General features: G+C 40.9%; 1 protein-coding gene across 3 annotated transcripts in view; it reads right to left on the bottom strand.

Moving 5' to 3' along the window:
• The window catches only part of LOC125288383 (high affinity choline transporter 1-like), a 48,531-nt gene extending 32,911 nt beyond the window's left edge, over positions 1 to 15,620 (bottom strand). For 2 of the 3 annotated variants that reach the window (XM_048234700.1, XM_048234702.1), the window contains exons 1-3: positions 15,417 to 15,620; positions 15,205 to 15,318; positions 3,968 to 4,123 (exon numbers count right to left, since the gene is read on the bottom strand). In XM_048234700.1, coding sequence (XP_048090657.1) covers positions 3,968 to 4,123; positions 15,205 to 15,318; positions 15,417 to 15,594 — 448 coding nt within the window. In that variant the 5' untranslated portion in view covers positions 15,595 to 15,620. The remainder of the gene's footprint in view (positions 1 to 3,967; positions 4,124 to 15,204; positions 15,319 to 15,416) is intronic. The other variant, XM_048234701.1, reaches the window with a different exon arrangement.
• Between the last annotated feature and the right edge of the window lie 6,530 nt (positions 15,621 to 22,150).

Below are 22,150 nucleotides of genomic sequence, written 5' to 3'. Positions count from 1 at the left end.
TAGTAGCTTGTCGTGAACGAAATAGCTTGTGCTATGAATGGTTATTTCGTCAGATGTCAGAACAACGTCAAAAAAATCTCTTTAAATCCAAATCACCCTGTTGCGCCACCGCCCATTCCTCTGGAGATCGAGAACATGATAAAACTGACCAATCAGGTACACAAATCTTGGAAAGCTCCTTGTCATCATGAGAAGTCTCAGATTTAGTGCGAGACATCGCACAAGTGATCGTGCATGATTCAAACACATTAGGAAATGTTTTAACCAATTCGTCATCCGATAATGGAGACGTACACACAACAGGGGGTGGTGGTACATCACACCACACACGCCCACCTGCTAAATTATTCCCCAGAATCATATGCACCCCAAGCACTGGTAAAGAGGGACGGATGCCAACAATCACCTCTCCACTCACCAAATCTGACTGAAGAAACATTTTGTGTAACCGGACAGACAATGTTTGTAAACCAATCCCTCGAATCAACACATTTCTCCCTGCACTTGTTTGGTCAGAGAATGGCAAAACACCTTCAAGAACGAACGATTCAGAAGCTCCAGTATCTCGCAAATTTTTTATAGGCGTTTTCACCTCACTCCCCAACAAAGAAACAAACCCCTCTGTCACAAATGGAGCAAAATCTTGTTTCACCCCCACGTCAGGATTTTTCGCCATCAGTGTTATGTCTTGAGTAGGCCTACTTTGAGAAACCCCATCACACACTGTACTAACCAACAACGCAGACGCTGGAGAATTGTCCGGTCCATATCTACTAGACTTTTGCCTAAGAACAGGGCACTCCCCCTTCCAGTGACCCTCTTCAAAGCAGTAGTGACAGGCAGAATTGTTATCGGGAACCCCTCTAGTACGGGCGACACTCTTTAACCCCTTCGAATGAGACAACACATCAAATCTCCCCAGACGTTGCGCATCAGAATACTCTCTTCGGCCAAAATCTGCACTTAGACGATAATCACTCTGATAACTCTTATGAGTCAAGCTAAATTCATCTGCCCACACTGCAGCCTCAGACATAGTCTTGGCCTTATTCTCATTTAGGTAGGTGGCAATACGGTCAGGCACGACATTTTTAAATTGTTCCAAAACAATTACCTCCCTCAATTCGTCAAACGTTTTAACATTTAATGAGGCACACCAACGATCAAAATGGGAAGAGAGTTCCCTAGCCAACTCCACATAGCACTGCTTGTCTCTCTTACGCCAAGTTCTGAATCGCTGTCGGTAAAATTCAGGAACCAACTCAAAAGCTTTTAGCACCACAGTTTTTACCTTGTTCCTGCGATCCTCAATTGCCGACGCAATGTATGCCTCCTGTGCCCTACCTGTGAAAACACTCTGCAACATTACCACTCGCTCAGAGGCAGGCCACCTACACTCGCTATACTTTCAAATAATGAGAAAAAAACATCCGGATCTCGCTCATTAAATCTAGGCAGAAGCTTTAAATTACCAATGACATCAAATGAACGAGTTGGATTACCCACAGGATAGTCAGGAGCTATTTTTCCTTCTCCAATTAATCTTAAACGTTCAACTTCTAATTTATAGTGCTGTGCCAACTTTTCTACCTCCAATTGTTGAGCGTGTTTTAATCTCTCCATTTCCAACTCCCGTTGCTGTACCATATCTGCCACCCTAAGCTTTTCCAATTCGACCTCATGATTACTGGCCTGCTTTGTCATTTCCCGATCATGAGCCTGCTGCATCTCAATAATAACTTTACGTTCTTCAAACGAAAGACCTTCAGAAGAAATAGCTAATTTAGAAGGCTCACTCGGTTGCAATACAACTTGCGGCAAAATGTTCTTATTTACCAACACTTGTTTCAACGCTGCCAGTAATTCATCTTTACGCAAGCGTTTGTCCAAACCAACTATTTCATCCGCAACTACAATATCCCACAATTGCTTCTTAGAATACAGTTTTAACAACTCCTCAGATGGAGCCGTTACGAAATCATCAATGGAAGACATTATACAATCTAGCCAACAAGACAAGCCAAACAATTTACCAAACAAAGCACCACACCAAAGAAAACAGACTACGGGCCTATTCCATCACACGCAATATCGGGCCTTCTATCAGACACATACAAGCTGCGCTTCTCCAATCAGCCTACTGATAACCCCTCTACGAACGACACAGGTAGCTTGCAAACTCCCCGCTAACTATACCGAAAAACCCATACTAATTTAACTTACCCCCTGACGGCTTCATGTCACCCCCAAGGACTGAGCTCTTTTATACACCAGTATACCGACAGCTCAAGAATAAACAAATTGTTCACCCCCAAACCGCGGTGGTGCCTCAGCCCAGAGATGAGCACAAAAACAACAAAGCCACCCTCGGCGAAACTCCAACCTAACCGGGGAGAAGAAAACTTCAGCAACCTGTAACGTTACGTAAGGGCTCACCCATATGCTGAAATTCCAATGCACATATCAGGCTACTCAACGCAGGGGGGAAAAAAACGCATTAAGAAAATCAAGCTGCAAAATATTGACCCTTCTTTGTCCTCCACAAAAATGCGATCACCAAACTTCGGCGAAATAACAACGCAACCCGACGTTGAAAGAAAAATGTTTTTACCCAATTCAAACTATGCTCCCGGACGAGCCCCCATGTTACGGCCTGGCTCAAAGGCCATAACCAGAACAAAGGAGGACAAGGGTCAACTTTTAGTTGCTTTATTTTTCAAAACTTGTCCGTGTCAGTATATATGAAGAAGTCAGTGTGTGGGCGAAGTGCATGAGTGTGATATGGACTGAGAAGTGAAATGCGTGGATGCAAAAACAAACAAAGGAAAAACTAGGCCGTCAAACAAAGCCCACGAAGGCCCAAAAACAGCAGCCCTGCAACCCCTGCCGCAGGGGAACACCCGTGCCCTTTATGCACAGGCCAGTTAGGTTACGACAGGTGCGCTGGCCACGCCCACGCCGCCAGTACCTGTAATGACAGACAACCAGCAGCAAGACAGAGCAGGGACGTCACATCAGCTGAAGAAATATTTGAGACATCCAGGTGTTGATTTGTTCTATACACTGACACATAGATTCAAGAGGACCATATATTGCCCTGTCTACATTATACTTTACTCTGTTATTTGTCCATATTATTTATGCTGGTCTTTATTTATGCTGGTCTCTAGACCTTATTCTTGTACTGTTGCACTGTTGGACTACTGTTGGACTACTTTTTGCACCTTCACCATGACACTCACTCTCTTGAGCACCTTACCATGCACACAGAACTACAGGCCAGTCCCGGCCCTGTCACTGCAAACGTCTCATGCTTGATCACACTCAAGCACACTGTGGATTTTTTTTTATTTAATTTATATAGTATATTTAGTATTTAGTTTTGTTAGTTTTTCTTATCTTCTACTGTCTCTATTGTTCAGTGGAGTTTTGTTATATGTTTATACTTATATTTACCATTTCTGCTGTAAGTGCATGTTGTGTGTGATGTCTGTATGCTACTGAGACCTTGAATTTCCCCTTGGGGATCAATAAAGTATCTATCTATCTATCTATCTTAAAAGAATCTTGTCTCCAGTTGTTTTGTGGCTCAAGGGTTCTTTGTTACCTGCCTAAAACAGTGTTACATATACGCATGGCTGCAAGAACCTGCAAGGTTTATCTAATTGTTTTTGAGCCTCATGGGGTTACAAAAGGCTATAGTTCATAAATGGTCCATATAATATTTTTGTTCAACCCCTTGAATTATAGGAGAAAGTCTACACATTCAAATCAATTTTGATGGTGTAAAAGAGAGCAAGATGACAAAGATTGTGTCACTTTACAATACCTGGACCTGACTGTATGTAGTTGGGGGTCTGTATCAGCCAAGGGGTCCTTGGCCTAAGAAATGTTGAAGACTTCTGAGTTATATTCTAATTCATGTAGATAATGATTACATATTTGATTACAGATAATCAATACAAACCTAGTGCCATGAGAGTACAAGCCACCCAGAGCATATCTACTACGATGGCAGGGATGACCATTAGCAAAGCCACAGGCTTGCCATATTTGATCTGAAATGGGTCCATCATGGTAACATACTTCTTCTCCCTCATTGGTTTAGCAAAGACTAAACCACCTGAGAAAAATTAAAACCAGAAAAAAATAAAGTAGACATAACTGTACATGAGTCAGCATTCACAATCAAATAAACTTTCTATCATAGCTGCTGGGTCTTAAAACATTTTTCTTAAAATAATAATACAATGATATGTGGACTTAAAATAGAGTTGCATCTCTGTCAATCCCAATACACCCCTGGGACCAGGCACGCCGGAAGCACCGGTGCAGGGGGTGCGGAAAAAAAAAAGCGCAGTTGTTGACCACAACACCGACACGGCATCGCATTGATTAGAGCATGAACTAGATCTATTTACAGCGCTGTAACTTTAATTACTTATGCTCTAGTCTGGCCTCTTGGTAGGGGAAGGAAAGGCACAGTGACGACAGTGCTGCATTTTATTTTCTTCCATGTGACTGTTGTGAATTTGCATTATGTATTTAAATGAATAGTACCTACTATAAAATATCACGTTATGACGGTTGTCGTGAGAGCACGATTCATAGGCGCTTGCATAGTGTTCGGCCGTATGTCTACGTGCGCACCGGCCTACCATCAGGCTACTCAGCTACGAGTAGAGAGAATTTCCCCTGTTTGTATATTCACTCCAAGTTGGCCTACCATAACTTACCAAACTCTGCACTGTAGACCAAAAACTGGATATTTATAATTTTCTGTGAAATAACCAAATGTATTTGTTCAACTTTATGAAGCAGAATTACGCACTACTGTATAGTACTATAGGCTACTTTGAACGTAACATATTTTTGCAAAAGAGAGAATGACAGCGATTGCACTTGTTGCTGGAAACCAATAAATGTATTTTTTGCAATCAACAAAAACAGAAAGGATGGAGACAGCAAAGCTAGAGATGGGCAGGAACAAGGTCAATTGGTGGATATGCTTGTCAAAACGTTAGGAGCTGATTGCACTTCTCTTCAGTGTGGAGCTCATAGGGTATCAAACACGGGGATTGATTAGTCTGTCAATGGTATTGAACAGGACTTTAGAATTAAGTATAAGTATATATACTCTTTTGATCCTGTCAGGGAAATTTATACTCTTTTGATCCTGTGAGGGAAATTATTTAAACTATCTGGGAACTAATCTGGGAGAAATACTGTCGTCGAGCTTTTTTTATTTCACAGTTGTACATAAGCAAACTCTTATAGTTCATGAGGTCAACCTGTGATTTAGTCTTGCGCCATTTACGTTCATGTTTGTGGCAGGTTCTTTTAAAGGTGCTTATTCTCTTAGAAGTCCTCCAGGGTGGCTTTTGTTTTCTTGAGAGAGACTTAAGTTGCATTGGTGCGATGTTATCCATAATTTGTGCAACAGAAGCACTGAAATACTTGACTAATTTATCACAGTCTGAGGATGGGCCTATACTATCACAAATAAAATTAGAGAAAATCAAATTTGGGTATGCAACACAGACCTGACTCAGGTCATAATGTGACCCAGCAGCATTAATATAAGCAGTGATAAAATCCTTCAAAGTGTTTTCCCCAATGTTGCGCCTAAAATTGTTTTTTGGCCAGATGTAAGTTTAGTTGGCCAGGCAACATTGAAGAAGATACAAAGATGATCTGAGATCCCAACATTTAAAGTACCAGTTATGGAAATGTCTAGGCCTTTGGAAATAACAAGGTCTAAAGTGTGACCACAATTGTGAGTAGGTACAGAAATCTGTTGTATAAGCTCAAATATTCATAACTGATCAGTGAATTGCATAGCATAACAGTCTGCTGTGTTATCAATGTAAATATTAAAATCACCACAAATGAGAATTTTCCAATTTGTTTTTCAGCTCTGTCCCTTGTTTGCAAAGATTTCTTTGGATTGTCTGAATCTTTTAATAATATTATTTCCTCTAGATGATGAACTCCCTAAATACAATTTCATGTTAAGAAGCATAACAATTACATTGTTTCATCATTTGTGCACACAGGTTTACACAGTGTGATGAATACCCCTACATCTTTACTTCTAAGTAAAACACCAGACTGTGAGCATTGTTGTTATGTCAGCTATATATATGCAGTGTTTTCCTAATTAAAACTCAAAACTCACGTGACTCACATCCGAAACGGCACAAACACATTTTTGGTAGTTGCAGTGTCTCCCAAAGGTCATAGGGCAAAATATTTTGTGCGTTTTCACAATCAAGTCCCATTTGGTTTTGATACTTGAAGGTTTTGCTGAGATATGACATTACTTCCCGTTTGGCAGCTTCGCCGCTGATTTCAATTAGCTCTGATGCAAACCAAAAATCCTTCTGTTAACTTTTGTGACGAATGGTCTGAGCGTCATGTACGTGAAGTCTTATTAATATCGGACAAAATTTGTGACCTAAATTCCTAAAATTTCGCTAAAATCTAACATGGCGGAAAATCCAATATGGAGGAAATTTGACATCATAGGGTACATTTGGTCATACGGGTCTGAAGTTACCTGCATTAACCTTGGCTTATTGCAGTGCCCCCGAGGGACCATATTTCTTGTGCATCCTCACATTGGAGTCTCGAATTCATGCACCACGTTTGGTTTCAATACGTGAAAGCATTCCTGAGGTACCCTACTTCCTGTTTGGTGGCTGTTTGGCAGCTATGCTGGCAATTTCGTTTGGCTGCGACGGGCAAACACTTTCGAAAATCAAAAATCCTTCTGGTAACCTTTGTAAGGTTTGGTCTGAGGATCATGTACATCAAGTTTTGAGAGGATCAGACAAAATTTGTGACCTGTGAAATTTTAGTTTCACTTTCAATAGAATCAGATATGGCGGAAGAACGACAAGGGTCAGTGACGCTATCTTCTCGAGCAACTTACACCAGTTCTGACCAGACCTTCCAGAGTTGGACCAGTGGTGATATCTCAAAAGGTCTAGGAGCAGGAGCTGGCCAAAAATTAAGGAGACTGCAAGACTAACCCTTGATCAGGTGCAGTTAAACAAAAACAATGTTTTACTGGTTGCTAAGTTGTTGCTAGGGTGTTGCTAGGGTTGCTATGGTAGTCATGTTGGTTGCCATGGTGGTGGCTAGGTTTGCCATGGTGGTGGCTAGGTTGACATAATATTGGTGGTTGCTAGGTTGTTGCTAGGGTAATTAAAATGGTTGCTAGGGTATTGCTAGGATACATATGGTGCTTACTATGCCAAATAAAGTGATTGCTATGCTGGGTGCTAGGGTCACATTATAGTGGTGTTTGCTAAGTTGTTGCTAGGGTAATTAAGAAGGTTGCTCGGGTGTTGCTAGGGCATTTATGGTGGTTGCTATGCTAAATAATATGGTTTCTATGGTGGTTGCTAGGGTAATCATGTTGGTTGCTATGGTGGTTGCTAGATTGACATTATAGTGGTGGTTACTAGGTTGTTGCTAGGGTAATTAAGATGGTTGTTAGGGTATTGCTAGGGTAGGTGGTTGCTATGCCAAATAAAGCTGTTGCTGTGCTGGTTGCTAATAGTGTAATCATGGTGGTTGCTATGGTGGTTGCTCCGTGCTTTCATGGTTTAGCTCAAGTTTAGCTTTAGCTCAAGTTTAACGTCTTACTATAAAACTCTTACATGGTCTACAGCGGATCTACAAAGATCTGTTTGAAGGTCCTTACAGGGCAGGACTTCCAGTTTACAACTCTGCCGTATTTTGTGTTGTGAAGTACCGAAGCCATGACGTAGCGTTGTCAAGGCAGTAATTTCACTGGATCTAAACAAATCAATCTAACCATAGGAATCACCATAGGCTTTCTTAACTATTTCAATAATTTTACAATGTTTCTAAGACGTAAGACTACAACATACTGTATTCATACCAACACAATCAAATTAGTGACTACAGAGTTTTATTTTAGCATGGGTTTCCTCCGTAAAAGAGACCTGCATGTAACTTCACAGCATGCGTAAAATTCACAGACTTGTTTAGGCTTTATTTTTTTGGCAAAAATTAAAACGAAAACCAGAAACTTTTGATGTTTTGCTATTGAGCAGAAGCGAAACCAGAAACTTTACGTTCCGTAACAGAATTGTTTATCTAAATTAGCCTGTTGAGGAGTGAATTCTTTAAGACAATGCCGTTCCCCAGAGAGTGAATTATTTTCCTGGCTCCTTCTAGAATTTTATGCGAACGTTCTATAGTTTCAGTGTTCTTAAAATTGTTTAATGGCAGAAAAGTCCCTGAGGGTAATTGTTGCATCATGTTATAGAACCTTTTTCGAAAAATCGAAATGTTCTAATCACATATTTTTGTGATTGGCGTTTGTTCAAAGTCTAAAATTCCCAGGAGCTCAGTTTTGCATCTGATCACATATTTGTGACTGTACTCCTCAACAGGATAATGGTAAATGGTTAATACCCGTAGCTATTTATTTTTTTCCGCTTCTTCTTTGTGGTTTTGTTTTGTTGTTATTTTTTTTTTATGCAACATGACTATGTAGTCTGAGGTTCACTTCCGGCTGTTCACCATTATAACTCAAGTGAGAAAATATTACCTTTTACTACATTTCTATCTAAAAAAAACTTCTAAAAAAAAGAAAAAAAATCTCGAAACCCTCAATTTGTTGTTTCCCTCTCAAACGTGATTGGATAGTGCAGGTGCTGCTGATTGGGACAATCTATCAGCAATCACCTTCAGCTTTCCGCCAAAGTCAACTCCATGGTCAGATTTAGAGAAGAGACGAAACCATAGACGAAACAGTGGATGAAGACGCAGCAGGTCCATCCCGGGAATGTGCCAACCTGTGGCCACACCTCGCCAGACTATTTAAATTTTCTGAACAAGTTAATGATAGTTTTCACTTCAAGTGTTTCAATTCCAAAATAGTATTTTGTATTTGAAACACGTATTTTATATACATGTATTAGAAATACTGCCCATCCCTGGCAACATGGTAAAAAGTTGAAAATGACTTGATTTTACTTTCAATTCCTTTTACATTCTCCAAGGTATTAACATTAAAATTAACATAAATGTAAGCACTGTGGCAGTAGTAATGCAATATTTAGAAAATGTAGGCTACTCTTGTACTCTTGATACTCAAGTACTTTTAAAAACAAGTACTTCAGTACTTTTACTTAAGTAGACATCTGACTGTTGTACTTTTACTTGTACTTGAGTAAAATTTAGCAAAGGGTATCTGTACTTTCACTCAAGTAATGAAGCTAGACTCGCTAGCGCCCCCTTTCGCCCCCTTAGATGACTGATCCCGTGGTGGCCATATACTTTCAGCTACAAACACCAAATTTGGTAGGTGTGTGTATCTCCCCATGATGAACAACTTTCGTATGTACAATGCAGTGAGGTATTTGGGATTTTGTGCGGACTAAAATGTGATGAATTGTGATGCCAAAAGAGGTTTTGCCCATCGATGAAAACGCATGAAATTTGGCACACACATCAAGTGATACAGTGAATAGACAGGGATAAAAGCTTGGCTCCAGGCGTTGCCCAGGAACTCCATAGCGCCCCCTTATGTCACTGTGACTTGTGGTTGGCATATAGTTTTAGATACACACACCAAATTTGGTGGATGTATGTAACTCCCAAAAACAAACAACTTTTGTATTAACATGCCATTAGCCACGCCCACAGGAAGTGAGGTAATTGAGATTGTGTGCGTTGTGGACATCAAAGTCAAAGTCAAAGTCAAAGTCAGCTTTATTGTCAATTTCTTCACATGTTCCAGACATACAAAGAGATCGAAATTACGTTTCTCACTATCCCACGGTGAAGACAAGACATATTTTACCAATTTTAAGTCCACAGACAAACATAACATTCAAGTAAACAAAAAAGTAAGTAAATAAGTAAATAAGAGGGCACATATAATAATGAAAAAATAAGAGCAGCAAAATTTTGTTGAAATTGTGCATAGACAGTCAATAAAAAACTAGTGCAAAGTCAGGCCAATAAGAGGCTTTGGGTAGTTCTGTTTGACCTGAGTAATAAAGAAAGTGGCATAGTGGTGCAAGTTATGTAAAGAGCAGCAGAAGTGTTGTGTTTTCAGGACAACAACACCAAGTTGTAAAGTGTACAAGTGTGCAAGTGTTCAAGTGTGCAAGTGGAGTAGTGCAGGCTGGCCATTGTGGGTCCAATGTCCAGGATGTTATGTAGCTGAGGGTGGAGGGGGAGAGGAGGAGAGAGTTCAGCATCCTTACAGCTTGGTGTATGAAGCTGTTGGTGAGTCTGGTAAAAGGGAGCGCAGGCTTCTGTACCTCTTCCCAGAGGGCAGTAGATCAAACAGATTGTGAGCGGGTGACTTGCATCACTCACAATTTTGGTCGCCTTTTGGGTGAGGTGGGTGGTGTAAATGTCCTTCAGGGAGGGGAGTGAAGCGCCAATGATCCTTCCAGCTGTGTTCACTATGCGCTGCAGGGCTTTCCTGTTGTATTCAGTGCAGCTTCCGCCCTACACAGCGATACAGCTGGAAATTGATCATTGGGTGTCATCATAAGCATAATATATGCTTATGGACATGATCAATTTTAACTTACTCCTCCTAGACGGTTGATCCGATTCATGTCAAAGTTGGTATACATGACCTTAAAATGTTCCTGATTATAAATTGTGAAGTTTTTTTTTTTGATATGTTGTAATTTGATTTAAATGGCTAAATTATTAATTTTAATACCCTTCCACATAAACAATAAATGTGTCATAATTCACCATGCATGGCTTGAAATGTTTTAAATTTCACAGGTCATTGAAGACCATGTCAATGATAATATTCACAGGCCCATAATGCATGTTTGGCATAGCGCCACCAACTGGCAACAGAAAGAATGACAATTATACTGATGTCACATGATCAATTTGAACATACTCCTCCTAGAGGGTTTGTCAGATTCATTTGAAATTTGGCAAATATTATGCCAAGATGTCGCTGATGTTAAATTGTGAAGGGATTTTGATAAGTTATATATTTGATATGATTTTAATATCTCACCACATAAAGAGGAAATGTGTCATAAATCACAGTGCATTGAATGAATGGTCTGAAACTTCTCAGGTTAATAGATATCATGATTATGATGATATCCAGACATCCAATGGGCCTGCCTGGCATAGCGCCACCACCTGGTCAAGCAGGAAATGTGCCAGAAATGGGCAATACCTTAAGTGATTGATCTGAAAGTTTACAAACATTTTGGACATCATTATTGTGATGATATTCACATGTGTAATTTCAATGCCTAACATAGCGCCACCATCTGGCCAACCAAAAAGTGTGTCAGAAATGTTCTTTGCTTAAAATGAATGGTCTGAAATTTCTCAGGTTAATATATATTATGCTTATGATGACACCCAATGGGCCTGCCTTGCATTAAGCCCCCACCTGGCCAAGTTTAGTAAATGTGGCAGAAAATAAAAATACAAAACAAATAGCACACGCATCAAATATGTACATTTCAGAAACTCACAACGTCGGTGCTTTGTTGGATTCTGACATGTCACGGGTTGCGGCCCGCAGGTGCTCGGGCCCGCCATTGCCGCCTGCGGCTATATTTGTTTTTGCATTTTATTTCTGGCACATTTACTTGCTTGGCCAGGTGGGGTGCAATGCAAGGCAGGCCCATTGGGTGTCATCATAATCATAATATATATTAACCTGAGAAATTTAAGACCATTCATTTTAAGCAGGAACAATTCTGGCTTCTGGCAATTTTGGCACATTTCCTGCTTGGCCAGATGGTGGCGCTATGCTAGGCATGTGAATTACACATGGCGTCATGTATACCAACTTTGACATGAATCGGATCAACCGTCCAATCGACGGTTCAATCATAATATCTATTAACCTGAGAAGTTTCAGACCATTCATTCAAAGCATAGAGCATTTCTGGCATGTTTCCTGTTTGGCCAGATGCATGTGAATATCATCACAATAATGATATCCAATATTTTATAAAGTTTCAGATCAATCACTTAAGGCATTTTCCATTTCTGGCACATTTTCTGCTTGGCCAGGTGGTGGCGCTATGCCAGGCAGGCCCATTGAGTGTCTGGATATCATCATAATCATGATATCTATTAACCTGAGAAGTTTCAGACCATTCATTCAATGCACTGTGATTTATGACACATTTCCTGTTTTATGTGGTGAGATATTAAAATCATATGAAATACATTACAACATTCAAAAATCCTTTCACAATTTAACATCAGCGACATCTTTGCAGAATGTTTGTCAAATTTCAAATGAATCTGACAAACCGTCTAGGAGGAGTATGTTCAAATTGATCATGTGACATCAGTATAATTGTAATTCTTTCTGTTGCCAGTTGGTGGCGCTATGCCAAATATGCGTTATGGGCATATGAATATCATCAATACCATGGTATTCAAAGACCTGTGAAATTTAAAACATTTCAAGCCATGCATGGTGAATTAAGACACATTTATTGTTTATGTGGAAGGGTATTAAAATTCATAGTTTCGCCATTTCGTCAAATTACAACATATCAAAAAAAGCTTCACAATTTAGAATCAGAAGCATATTGGCATCATGTATACCAACTTTTACATGAATCGGATCAACCGTCTAGGAGGAGTACGTTAAAATTGATCATGTCCACAATGCACAAAATCCCAATTACCTCACTTCCTGTGGGCGTGGCTAATGGCATGTTAATACAAAAGTTGATTGTTTTGGGAGTTACATACACCCACCAAATTTGGTGTGTGTATCTAAAACTATATGTCAACCACAAGTCACTGTGACGTAAGGGGGTGCTATGGCGTTCCTGGGCAACGCCCGGTGCCAAGGCTTTTCCCCTGTGTATTCATTGTACCTTTTGACGTGTGCCAAATTTCATGCGTTTTCACCGATGGGAAGCACCTCTTTTGGCATCACAATTCATCACATTTTAGTCCGCACAAAATCCCAAATACCTCACTTCCTGTTGGGCGTGGCTAATGCATTGTACATACGAAAGTTGTTCATCATGGGGAGATACACACACCTACCAAATTTGATGTGTCTAGCTGAAAGTATGTGCCAACCACTGCCTTAATCACCTAAGGGGGCGCTACTGAATCCCTGGGCCACGCCCGGGGCCAAGTTCTTGTACCTAACTGCTATGCGTGACACCTGATGTGTGTGCCAAATTTCAAGACTTTTCACCCATCTTAACCACCTCAAAAAAGGAAAATGCTCTGAGACAAACTCACGGGATCAGTCACCTAAGGGGGCGCTAGCGAGTCCCTGGGCCACGCCCGGGTTCAAGCCGCTCTCATTTGCATAAAGTTCAGCCGAGCCCAACTTTTTGATGCACCGCTTCTGTTCGAATGGCAGCGCCGCCTTCCCAAGGTGCATTGCGGAAGCGTAAACCCCGCCTTGCCACTCTGAATGAATGAATGGGCTATGTGCGGCGTGGTGGGCTTTGCCGCGATAATGGACACGAGCCGGCTCGTGTCCATTATTGCGGTGCGTAGACGCTTGCAGATGCCTAGCCCTCTCTCCCGTCGTCGCTTGTGGACGTGTATAGGCTAACGGGTCGTGTCCATTACCGCGGCAAAGCCCACCGCGCCGCACATAGCCCATTAATTTCCTATGGAGAGCGGCAAGGCGGGGTTTACGCTTCCGCAATGCACCTGGTGGCGCGGCCATTCGAACAGAAGCGGCGCGTCAAGAAGTTGGGCTCGGCTGAACTTTATGCAATTGAGAGCGGCTAACGCGAGGCGGTTAGCCAATGAAAAGTACATCTTCGGTAAACAAGTTCTGTCCTTTGCTCTAGTCTTCCGGTCCGGAACAATAGCCTGCCAGAAATATTTGTTCCACCTGATAATCGTGTAGGTTTTATGAAAATATATTAAGCTATATAGTGGCGAAGAAGTAAAGTTTAGAACAAGTTCGCCACTGCACCCTATCAAAAAGACCTTGTTGGCGACTTGAACCAAGACAGAATGTGCTTTGGAGGAACATGTCAGTAATATTTGTGAGTGTTTCAATAAAATATGTTAACAGTAGTAGGCTACCTCCACTTTAGTAGCCTACGTTAGCTGGCATTGTGTAATTACAAAAAATAAAACGTTACACCATACACTTTAGCCTATACACGCCCACAAGTGGCGACGGGAGAGAGGGCTAGGTGTCTGCAAGCGTCTACGCGCCGCAATAATGGACACAAGCCGTAAAACCCATTGCGCTGTCGCGCTTGTCAAAGTTTGGCAGTGACGTCGTCGGCAGTGTTTGATTAATTGATTAGTTCACTTTTTCAACATTATTGGTTCCCTGGAGACGTGACAAGTCAGGACAAGTGTAACTTGAACTGTTTGAATATATTTTCATGATTTGATGTAGCTTAGGCTACCTAATATTTGAGGCATATTGAAACAATAATAGGCTATTTTATAATAGGTCTACTTGAAATACATTTATTTTTATTCGTATACATTTCATCTTATTCTATAAACCGTTCAGATGTAGGCTATGTGGCTTGAATGAATGCAATGTCTATTTGTTTGTTACAAATAAAACTCCAGCAGTTCATAACTAGCCTATTGTAGCTTATTTTAAAATGAAAACATGGGTAAATCATCATGAATTTCAATGATTTGGCTATGACTTGATTTGAGTTGCTTGACCCAAGCTATGACTTGACTTGACTTGCTTGACTGTCACAAAAAATGACTTGGACTTGCTTGAGACTTGAAGGTTAAGACTTGAGACTTGCTTGTGACTTGCACATGTGTGACTTACTCCCACCTCTGATATGAACACTTACTATGCACAGAGAATCACAGGCTCAGTCCCTGCCTCAGTCATTGCAAGCGCCTCTTGATTGATTAATCACCACTATGTGGATACTGTTTTTAGAATTGATTTAGATTAAGTGTTAGTTAGTATAATTTGTATTTTAGTATATTTAGTAAATTCTTTATCTTCTACTGTCCTTATTGCTTAGTTGTGTTTTTATATTATATTATATACTTTTAATTACTTTTTCTGCTGTTAGTGAATGTGTGTGTGTTGTCTGTATGCTACTGAGACCTTGAATTTCCCCTGGGGATCAATAAAGTATCTATCTATCTATCTATCTATCACTAGAAAAATTACAGTGTGACAGTCAATTAAATTCACAATGGCAAAATACCAGATAAACTTACCTATGACAAAAGATACTGAATAATAGAGAGGCATTAGTCCCCAGAGCAGACCCTTATTTGGGCTGTAGACAGCTTCCGCCACCCCAAGTATGAACCCACCTCCAACCCAGGTAGCTATGAGAACACATACAGATCACTAACAATTCAAAATCAAATTACAGGATTAAACAATATAATATTTGGTGATGCACCTCCTAAACCATTTTACTCACCAGTCATCGTGAAGATCCCCACAGCCAGATTTATGGAGCGCCCCCCTAACAAAGCCACTTCTGTGACTGTCCCAGTGGACGCCTTTGCTTTGGATCGCTTGGAAGCCCATACTCCTGTGGCCAAGACAGCCACATAGAAACCTAAAGTAGCTATTAGACCTGGAACATTAAGACCCATGATCTAGACTCTGAATGACTGCTGAGTGAATAACATGGTCAAGAGTCCAAACAAATTCAAGGGTCAAATCTTTTTTGTAGTATTTTTCCATCAAGGCTGCTGGATATTTGCCAGGTTTAACAAGCAAATGCTTGTAAGCAGAGATCCACCCATTCAAACACATAGTCACCCCCACAGATACAGATACACACTCACGCATGTTTGTCATAGTACTGTGAAGTGCTATACTTGATATCATAGTGGCATGCAAATGTTTTTCGAAAACCATTGCTTCCCCTCAGAATAATCATGTAGCCTGCTCCCATTTACTATGTGTTCCAAAAGAAGGAAACAAATGTTTACCTAAACTGCCTGTTAATCAGTAATGAATGTCAAATGAAAAAAAAAAACAATCTTTTTTTTTTTTTTTTTTTTTTTTTTTTTTTTTTAAATGGTGGCTGCCCTTGTAACACTCTCTCCCTAGGAATCTTTTATTGGCAAACCTATCTGGTGTTGTCTGTGCATCATAACCTGAGGGTCTGAATTGTGGTGAAGCTTTGTAAGGTTTATTGAAACATTAAAACATACAGTTAGGAACAGAATTATTAATACTCTTGGCAAATATTGATTTAAGGCCAAAAGGTTTTAAGATAATGTGGTAGAAATGGAAAATAAGTGTTTTCATCTTTTTAAATTTTTTTATTAAAAATGGTGTGTCCAAAATGATTCATACCCTTTTTAAACAATCAATGGAAATATGTTTATTTGTCATCACAGCTTTCAAAATGGTTCTTCTATGAACTACCAAGCATCTTGGTGTCTTCACAATGTTTGTAGATTGCACCCTTTTAGCAGCAATCCGGGTTTTAAGGCAGGAATGATTCTATGCCATCTCTCTGGCCTTGTGCTCACTTTTTTATGGATAGAGGTCTCGACTCTGACCCTAATGCCCCATATGCTCCATATGTGTTGCCCATTCTGAGCCCATATAGTGGTTTCACATTAATTACCCATTTGGGACCCATGGATTGCCCACATGGGTTTGCTATATCCAACCCGAATGGTTAACCCTAATGGGCTCCCTATTAATGACCCACATCACCAAATTGGGGAGCCCACATCCCAGTTTGCCCATGTCTAACCCAAACATTAAATACAAATGTATATGTGTTGCCCATTCTGAGACCATATATTAGTTTCACATTAATTACCCATCTTGGACCCATAAGGATTGCTGATGTGGGTTTGTCCAGGTTTGCCCATATCCAACCCGAGTGGCTAACCCTAATGGGCCCCATATGTGTTGCCCAGCCTGAACCCAATTGTTGATTTCCCATTAATGACCCACATGGCACCAACATGGGGAGCCCACATGGGTTTATCCCAGTTTGTTTATGTCTAACCCAAATATTTGTGTTGCCTATTCTGAGACCATATAAGTAAGTATATGTAAGTAAGTAAGTAAGTAATATGTAAGTAAATTGAATTTATAAAGCACATTTAAACACAGCATAAACTGACCAAAGTGCTGTACAGTGGATAACTAAAGATAAAGACTAAGACAAATAATACAGAAAAACATAAATAAAAGGAATCCTTCAATATCAGGGCACACAACACATACATACAAAGGATGAGCAGGAGTACAGGTTTAGGGAACAAGGAAGGCCAGGGAGTAAAGAGGGGTTTTTAGCTTGGATTTGAAGGCAGAAATGGAGGGGGCAGATCTAATATCCAGGGGGAGCTGGTTCCACAGACATGGAGCAGCAACTGCAAAGGCACCCCTCTGTTTGAACCGTGAGCGGGGCACATGCAGAAGCCCTTTATCTGAGGATCTCAGGGACCTTTGAACTGAGTAGGGCTGTACAAGGTCAGTGATGTAGGTTGGGGCCTGCCCATTAAGTGTCTTAAAAAGAAATAATAAAACTGAATCCTAAAAAACAACTGGGAGCCAGTGCAAGGAGGCCAGAATGGGGGTGATATGTTCACGCCTCCTGGTGCCAGTTAGAAGATGCGCAGCTGCAAACATCTAAGTGAGGACTGGGGGAGGTCAAGGTAGAGGCCTACTACACACCTTAATGACTTTAGAAACATTGAGCAGGGCATACCAAAAGATGGCTGAGAAGGTAAGTATTGACTCAATAAAAGATCTATAGAAGAGAGTCAGGGATTTATCTACATTAAACCTTGCCAGCTTCCTAAGACAGTATAGACCAGTGGTTTTCAAAGTGGGGGCCTCGAGGGGGTGCCAGGGGGGCCTCAGCAAGTTGGAAGGAAAAATAAAAGCAACAAATAAATACATTTGAAAAATGTAAAATATACCTATTACTATGAGGGTTGTTAAATGCCATTATAATAATTTGTCTCATATCTGAACATTATATTTTCCATGATAATGACTGGGAATAATAGTAGAATGATAGCTCTCATATAGCAGAAAGCCCTAAATGCAATTTTTACACATTGTATGCTCCATCGCAAAGTGCTTGCGGCTAAATTAATTATTAGGATTAGCTTAATGTATTTTTACATTTGCCGTAGTATTGTCGATGGGTTTAATAACACACCAAGGGGGTCCTTGGCCAGAACCTAGTGGTATTTGGGGGGGCCTTGTCGTGGAAAAGTTTGGGAACCCCTGGTATAGACACTGCTGACATTTTTTACACAACAAGTCTGTGTTATGGGTAAAAGTTAGCTTGTTGCCAATAATGGAACCCAGACACTTGTATTGCTGGACTATCTCAATGTCCTGCCCATTGATGTTTGTGTTTGTGTGGTTACAGTCTTTGTGTCTAAAATCAATACACATGTCCTTAGTCTTGGTCACATTTAGCTCCAGAAAGGCTTCCTGACACCAGTTCACAAAATAGTCTATGATGGGGCCATGAGTTGTCGCATTGTCCTTCAACAGACTCACAATGACTGTGTCATCTGCAAACTTTACAATATGACAGCTGTCCATTACTGATCGACAGTCGTCTGTGTAGAGGATGTAGAGGAGAGGGGAAAGAACACAGCCCTGGGGAGAGCCTGTGGATGTAAAGGATAGTCCAGACTGGTGGTCATTTACTCACATTCTCTGAGATCTATTGGTGAGGAAGTCTAGGATCCAGCCAGACATGCTGGTGTTCAGCTGAAAGCGATCAAGTAACTTCTGCACCAGTAGGTGGAGCTGTATGCTGTTGAAGGCTGATGAGAAGTTCACAAACAGTGTCCTGGCATGAGTCTTGGAGCCCTCAAGATGTTTAAGAATGAAGTTGAGCAAGGTTATCATTGCATCCTGCACCCCCCTACTGCAGTGGTTCTCAAATGGGGGTACACTTACCCCTGGGGGTGAAGGCACTCCAGGGGGTACGTGAGATTTTAACCCTTAGAACCCGATTAACGCAAAGTCCGTCAAAAAAACAAACCCTTTCATCTCTGTTACATTGCTCTACAACTGTTCATTGCAGTGAGATAAAACCGCTAATGCGTAACAGAGCAGAAGTGGGGCTTTCCAACGAGACCACGCACTTGTCTGTACGTTAAAGTATGAAAATAAAAAAAATCATGAAATTAAATCAAATTGCATCATATTAACAGTCTATACTCTGCGTTTACCTGTGCACCCATTACTCTCGTTTGAATTACTTTCATAACCCATGAAGAAGCATTGATATGGCAAGTGTTGTATCCTGCATTTATGGAGCCACCACTAGGGTGCAGTAGTATGAAGTTACATGCAGGAGTTCACTGAGACACATGTAGTTTTGGGGAGAAGAATAAAAAGAGACATGTGGACTTAAAGGAGAATTCCGGTGTGATATTGACCTAAAGTGTATTGAAACATGATACCGAGTGTGAGCGTATGTCTCATAGCCCATCTCGGCTTGTCCCCTGCACTCCAAAAATCTGGATAGTTAGCCGATGCTACCAACAGCTTTTCAATAGTGGTTCTGCATCGGCTAGCCATGCAAATCAATCACTGTTTTACACCCATTTTACAAGGCTCAATGTATCTCCCACACTTCATTGGTAGACATCCCAGGGGCCCTGACATTTTAAAACGAGACATTGAGAACTTTGAAAAGCACTGGTAGTTTACTTACAAGCGATTTATACAGACAGTACCTTCGAAGTTTAGCGTTTGCAGCCATCTTGAATTTAGTCCACGACTATTGAAAAGCTGTTGGTAAGAATGAACAGGTATGATAAGGGAAAAATAATTCAGTGGAAATGCATGGATTCCAGTTTCTTCCAGTAGCAGCAACTGGAATCCATGCATTTCCACTGAATTATTTTTGGAGTGCAGGGGACAAGCCGAGATGGGCTATGAGACATACGTTCACACTCGGTATCATGTTTCAATACACTTTAGGTCAATATCACACCGGAATTCTCCTTTAACAGGTGCTGTTGCTGAGTTTCTGTATAGTTACCCCAGTTAGAGAAATATAATATTTGGTGACGAGGATAAAACATGCTGATCTGACTTAACTTGCACTGAAAAAGGTCTGCATCGAGGCTACTCAAAGAAGGCAAGTAGTTAGCTCCATGATAGTTTGCTGATAGTGAAGTTGAAGTGGAGGAAGCTGCAACAATGTCTGTCTTTGGAAAAGTGGAGGCATTCGATCCAGATTCAGAAAACTGGAGTAGATATGTGGAAAGATTGGAATTCTACTTGGAAGCTAACGAGGTAACAGATGCAAAAATGAAACGGGCCATTCTTCTCTCTGTGTGTGGCAGTGCTCTGTATGGAATAATAATGGACTTGATAACCCCATCAAAACAAGTGAGATTGAGTATACTGACTTGGTCAAATGTGTGGGTCAACATTTTAATCCAAAACCGAACAAAATTGTGGAGAGGTTTAAATTCCACTCCTGTACAAAAGCCCCAGGGGAGGCAGTCTCATCCTATGTGGTAAAATTAAAACATCAAGCCACACATTGCGGGTTTGGTGCTACTTTAGAAGAGCGCTTGAGAGACCAGTTTGTTTGGGGCATAGGTTGTGAACAGACACAGCGCCGCCTGCTAGCAATGTCTGATTTAACATGGAAGTCTGCCCTTGATAAAGCAATAGCAGTGGAAACAGCAGATAAAGGTGCACAAACCTTGCAGCCTACTTCTTAAGTAAATCAAGTAGCAAACCCGGGGTCCATGACACAAACATGACAACCTACAAAACCAGTAACCTGCTATCACTGTGGAGATGCGCACACAGCTGATTCGTGTCGATTTAAGGAAATGGTGTGCCACTTTTGTAAACGTGTGGGTCACATAGCCCGAGTGTGTAAGCGGCGTAAACAAGACAAAGGTAAAGTAGCTAGGAGGCAGGACCCAAAAGCCGCTCACCTTATGTCTGAGTCCCCTCCATCTCAAGAGTCAGGGGAAGAGGAGGAACAGACTGATTATCTAATGGCACTGAAAGGAAAGCCGCATGGCCCCATTGTGGCTACAGTCAAGTTGAACAACAGTCCAGTGCAATTTGAAGTGGACACAGGAGCACAGGGTTGGCATTGCTACAGAGGGTCCCCCGTTAAGTTTGGGACGGGTTCCTTCATGAATCACGCACCCCATTTTCTCAGCAGAAATGGCACAAACTGCAGTTGACACAAACAACCACAAGGTGTCACTTGGGTGCCACTACTATTTTGATGCGACTGACTTACTGCTTCCATGACGCGAAGGGGGGCACGGAACTTAAATTGATCACGGTAGTTTAAGCTTACACTTGACAAAACATTCCTAATATGAAAATGTAGATGCAATTGTTGTAAAATGGTCCAGCTCCTTTAAGAAAGCACCGTGTGCAGGGATGGAGAGAGAGAAAGCCAGAGGGGATAGGCCTATGTGTGTTAGAACTTAGCGTGTGGAAAAGTGTCACGTGCTGTTGAGACTGGAGCGCGAGTCATATTCAAAATAATGCAAAAAAAAGCAATTATCCTCATTCATTGCAACCAAAAGCATGCCTGCTTGCCGACGTTCAAACGAAAAATATATCAAAGCACCTTTGGCGCTTGAATGTATACGGAACATTTTTTAAACAGCTGGACAAATTATTTAGCTAATTGATTATATAACCTGTACACCAGCAATTGTTGAACATTTTTACCTGTACAAATTACATTGACAGTAAAAGCCTCCCAGCATGTTGTAGGCCTACTGTAGAAATTTCAATTTAAATTAACCGCAACATGCCTGCTTGCCAATGTTCAAACGACAAACGAAAAAGATAATAAAACAACAAGAGGGTTGAGTCTGAATGACACTGAGTTTTTAGACACTCGAGTTTTTTGTAGTTAAGAAATATTTTCATATAAAAAATGGTCATTCTTCAATCTCCTTCACTGGACGCCATGGAAAAGGCTTAACAGTCCCAAAACAACGATCAATGATCATCAAATTTCTCTCACATTGCTCCCTCCATAACCATCTATAAAAGTGTTTTTCATTTCTTTTTGAGCACATCCTCAATCCCAGGACATAACGCGACTGACCTTATAATAGGCTCGAGATATAATTCCAAAGGGGCAGAGGGGCCACTGCACTTTAAAAACTTAAAAAGATGAAGCTTTCCGAACTTTTGAAATTCGCG

Source organism: Alosa alosa, chromosome 23 (genome assembly GCF_017589495.1).
Source record: "Alosa alosa isolate M-15738 ecotype Scorff River chromosome 23, AALO_Geno_1.1, whole genome shotgun sequence".
Lineage (NCBI taxonomy): Eukaryota > Metazoa > Chordata > Actinopteri > Clupeiformes > Clupeidae > Alosa > Alosa alosa.
The sequence above is the reverse complement of the archived record's forward strand: the minus strand, read 5'-3'. Positions and strand labels throughout refer to the sequence as shown.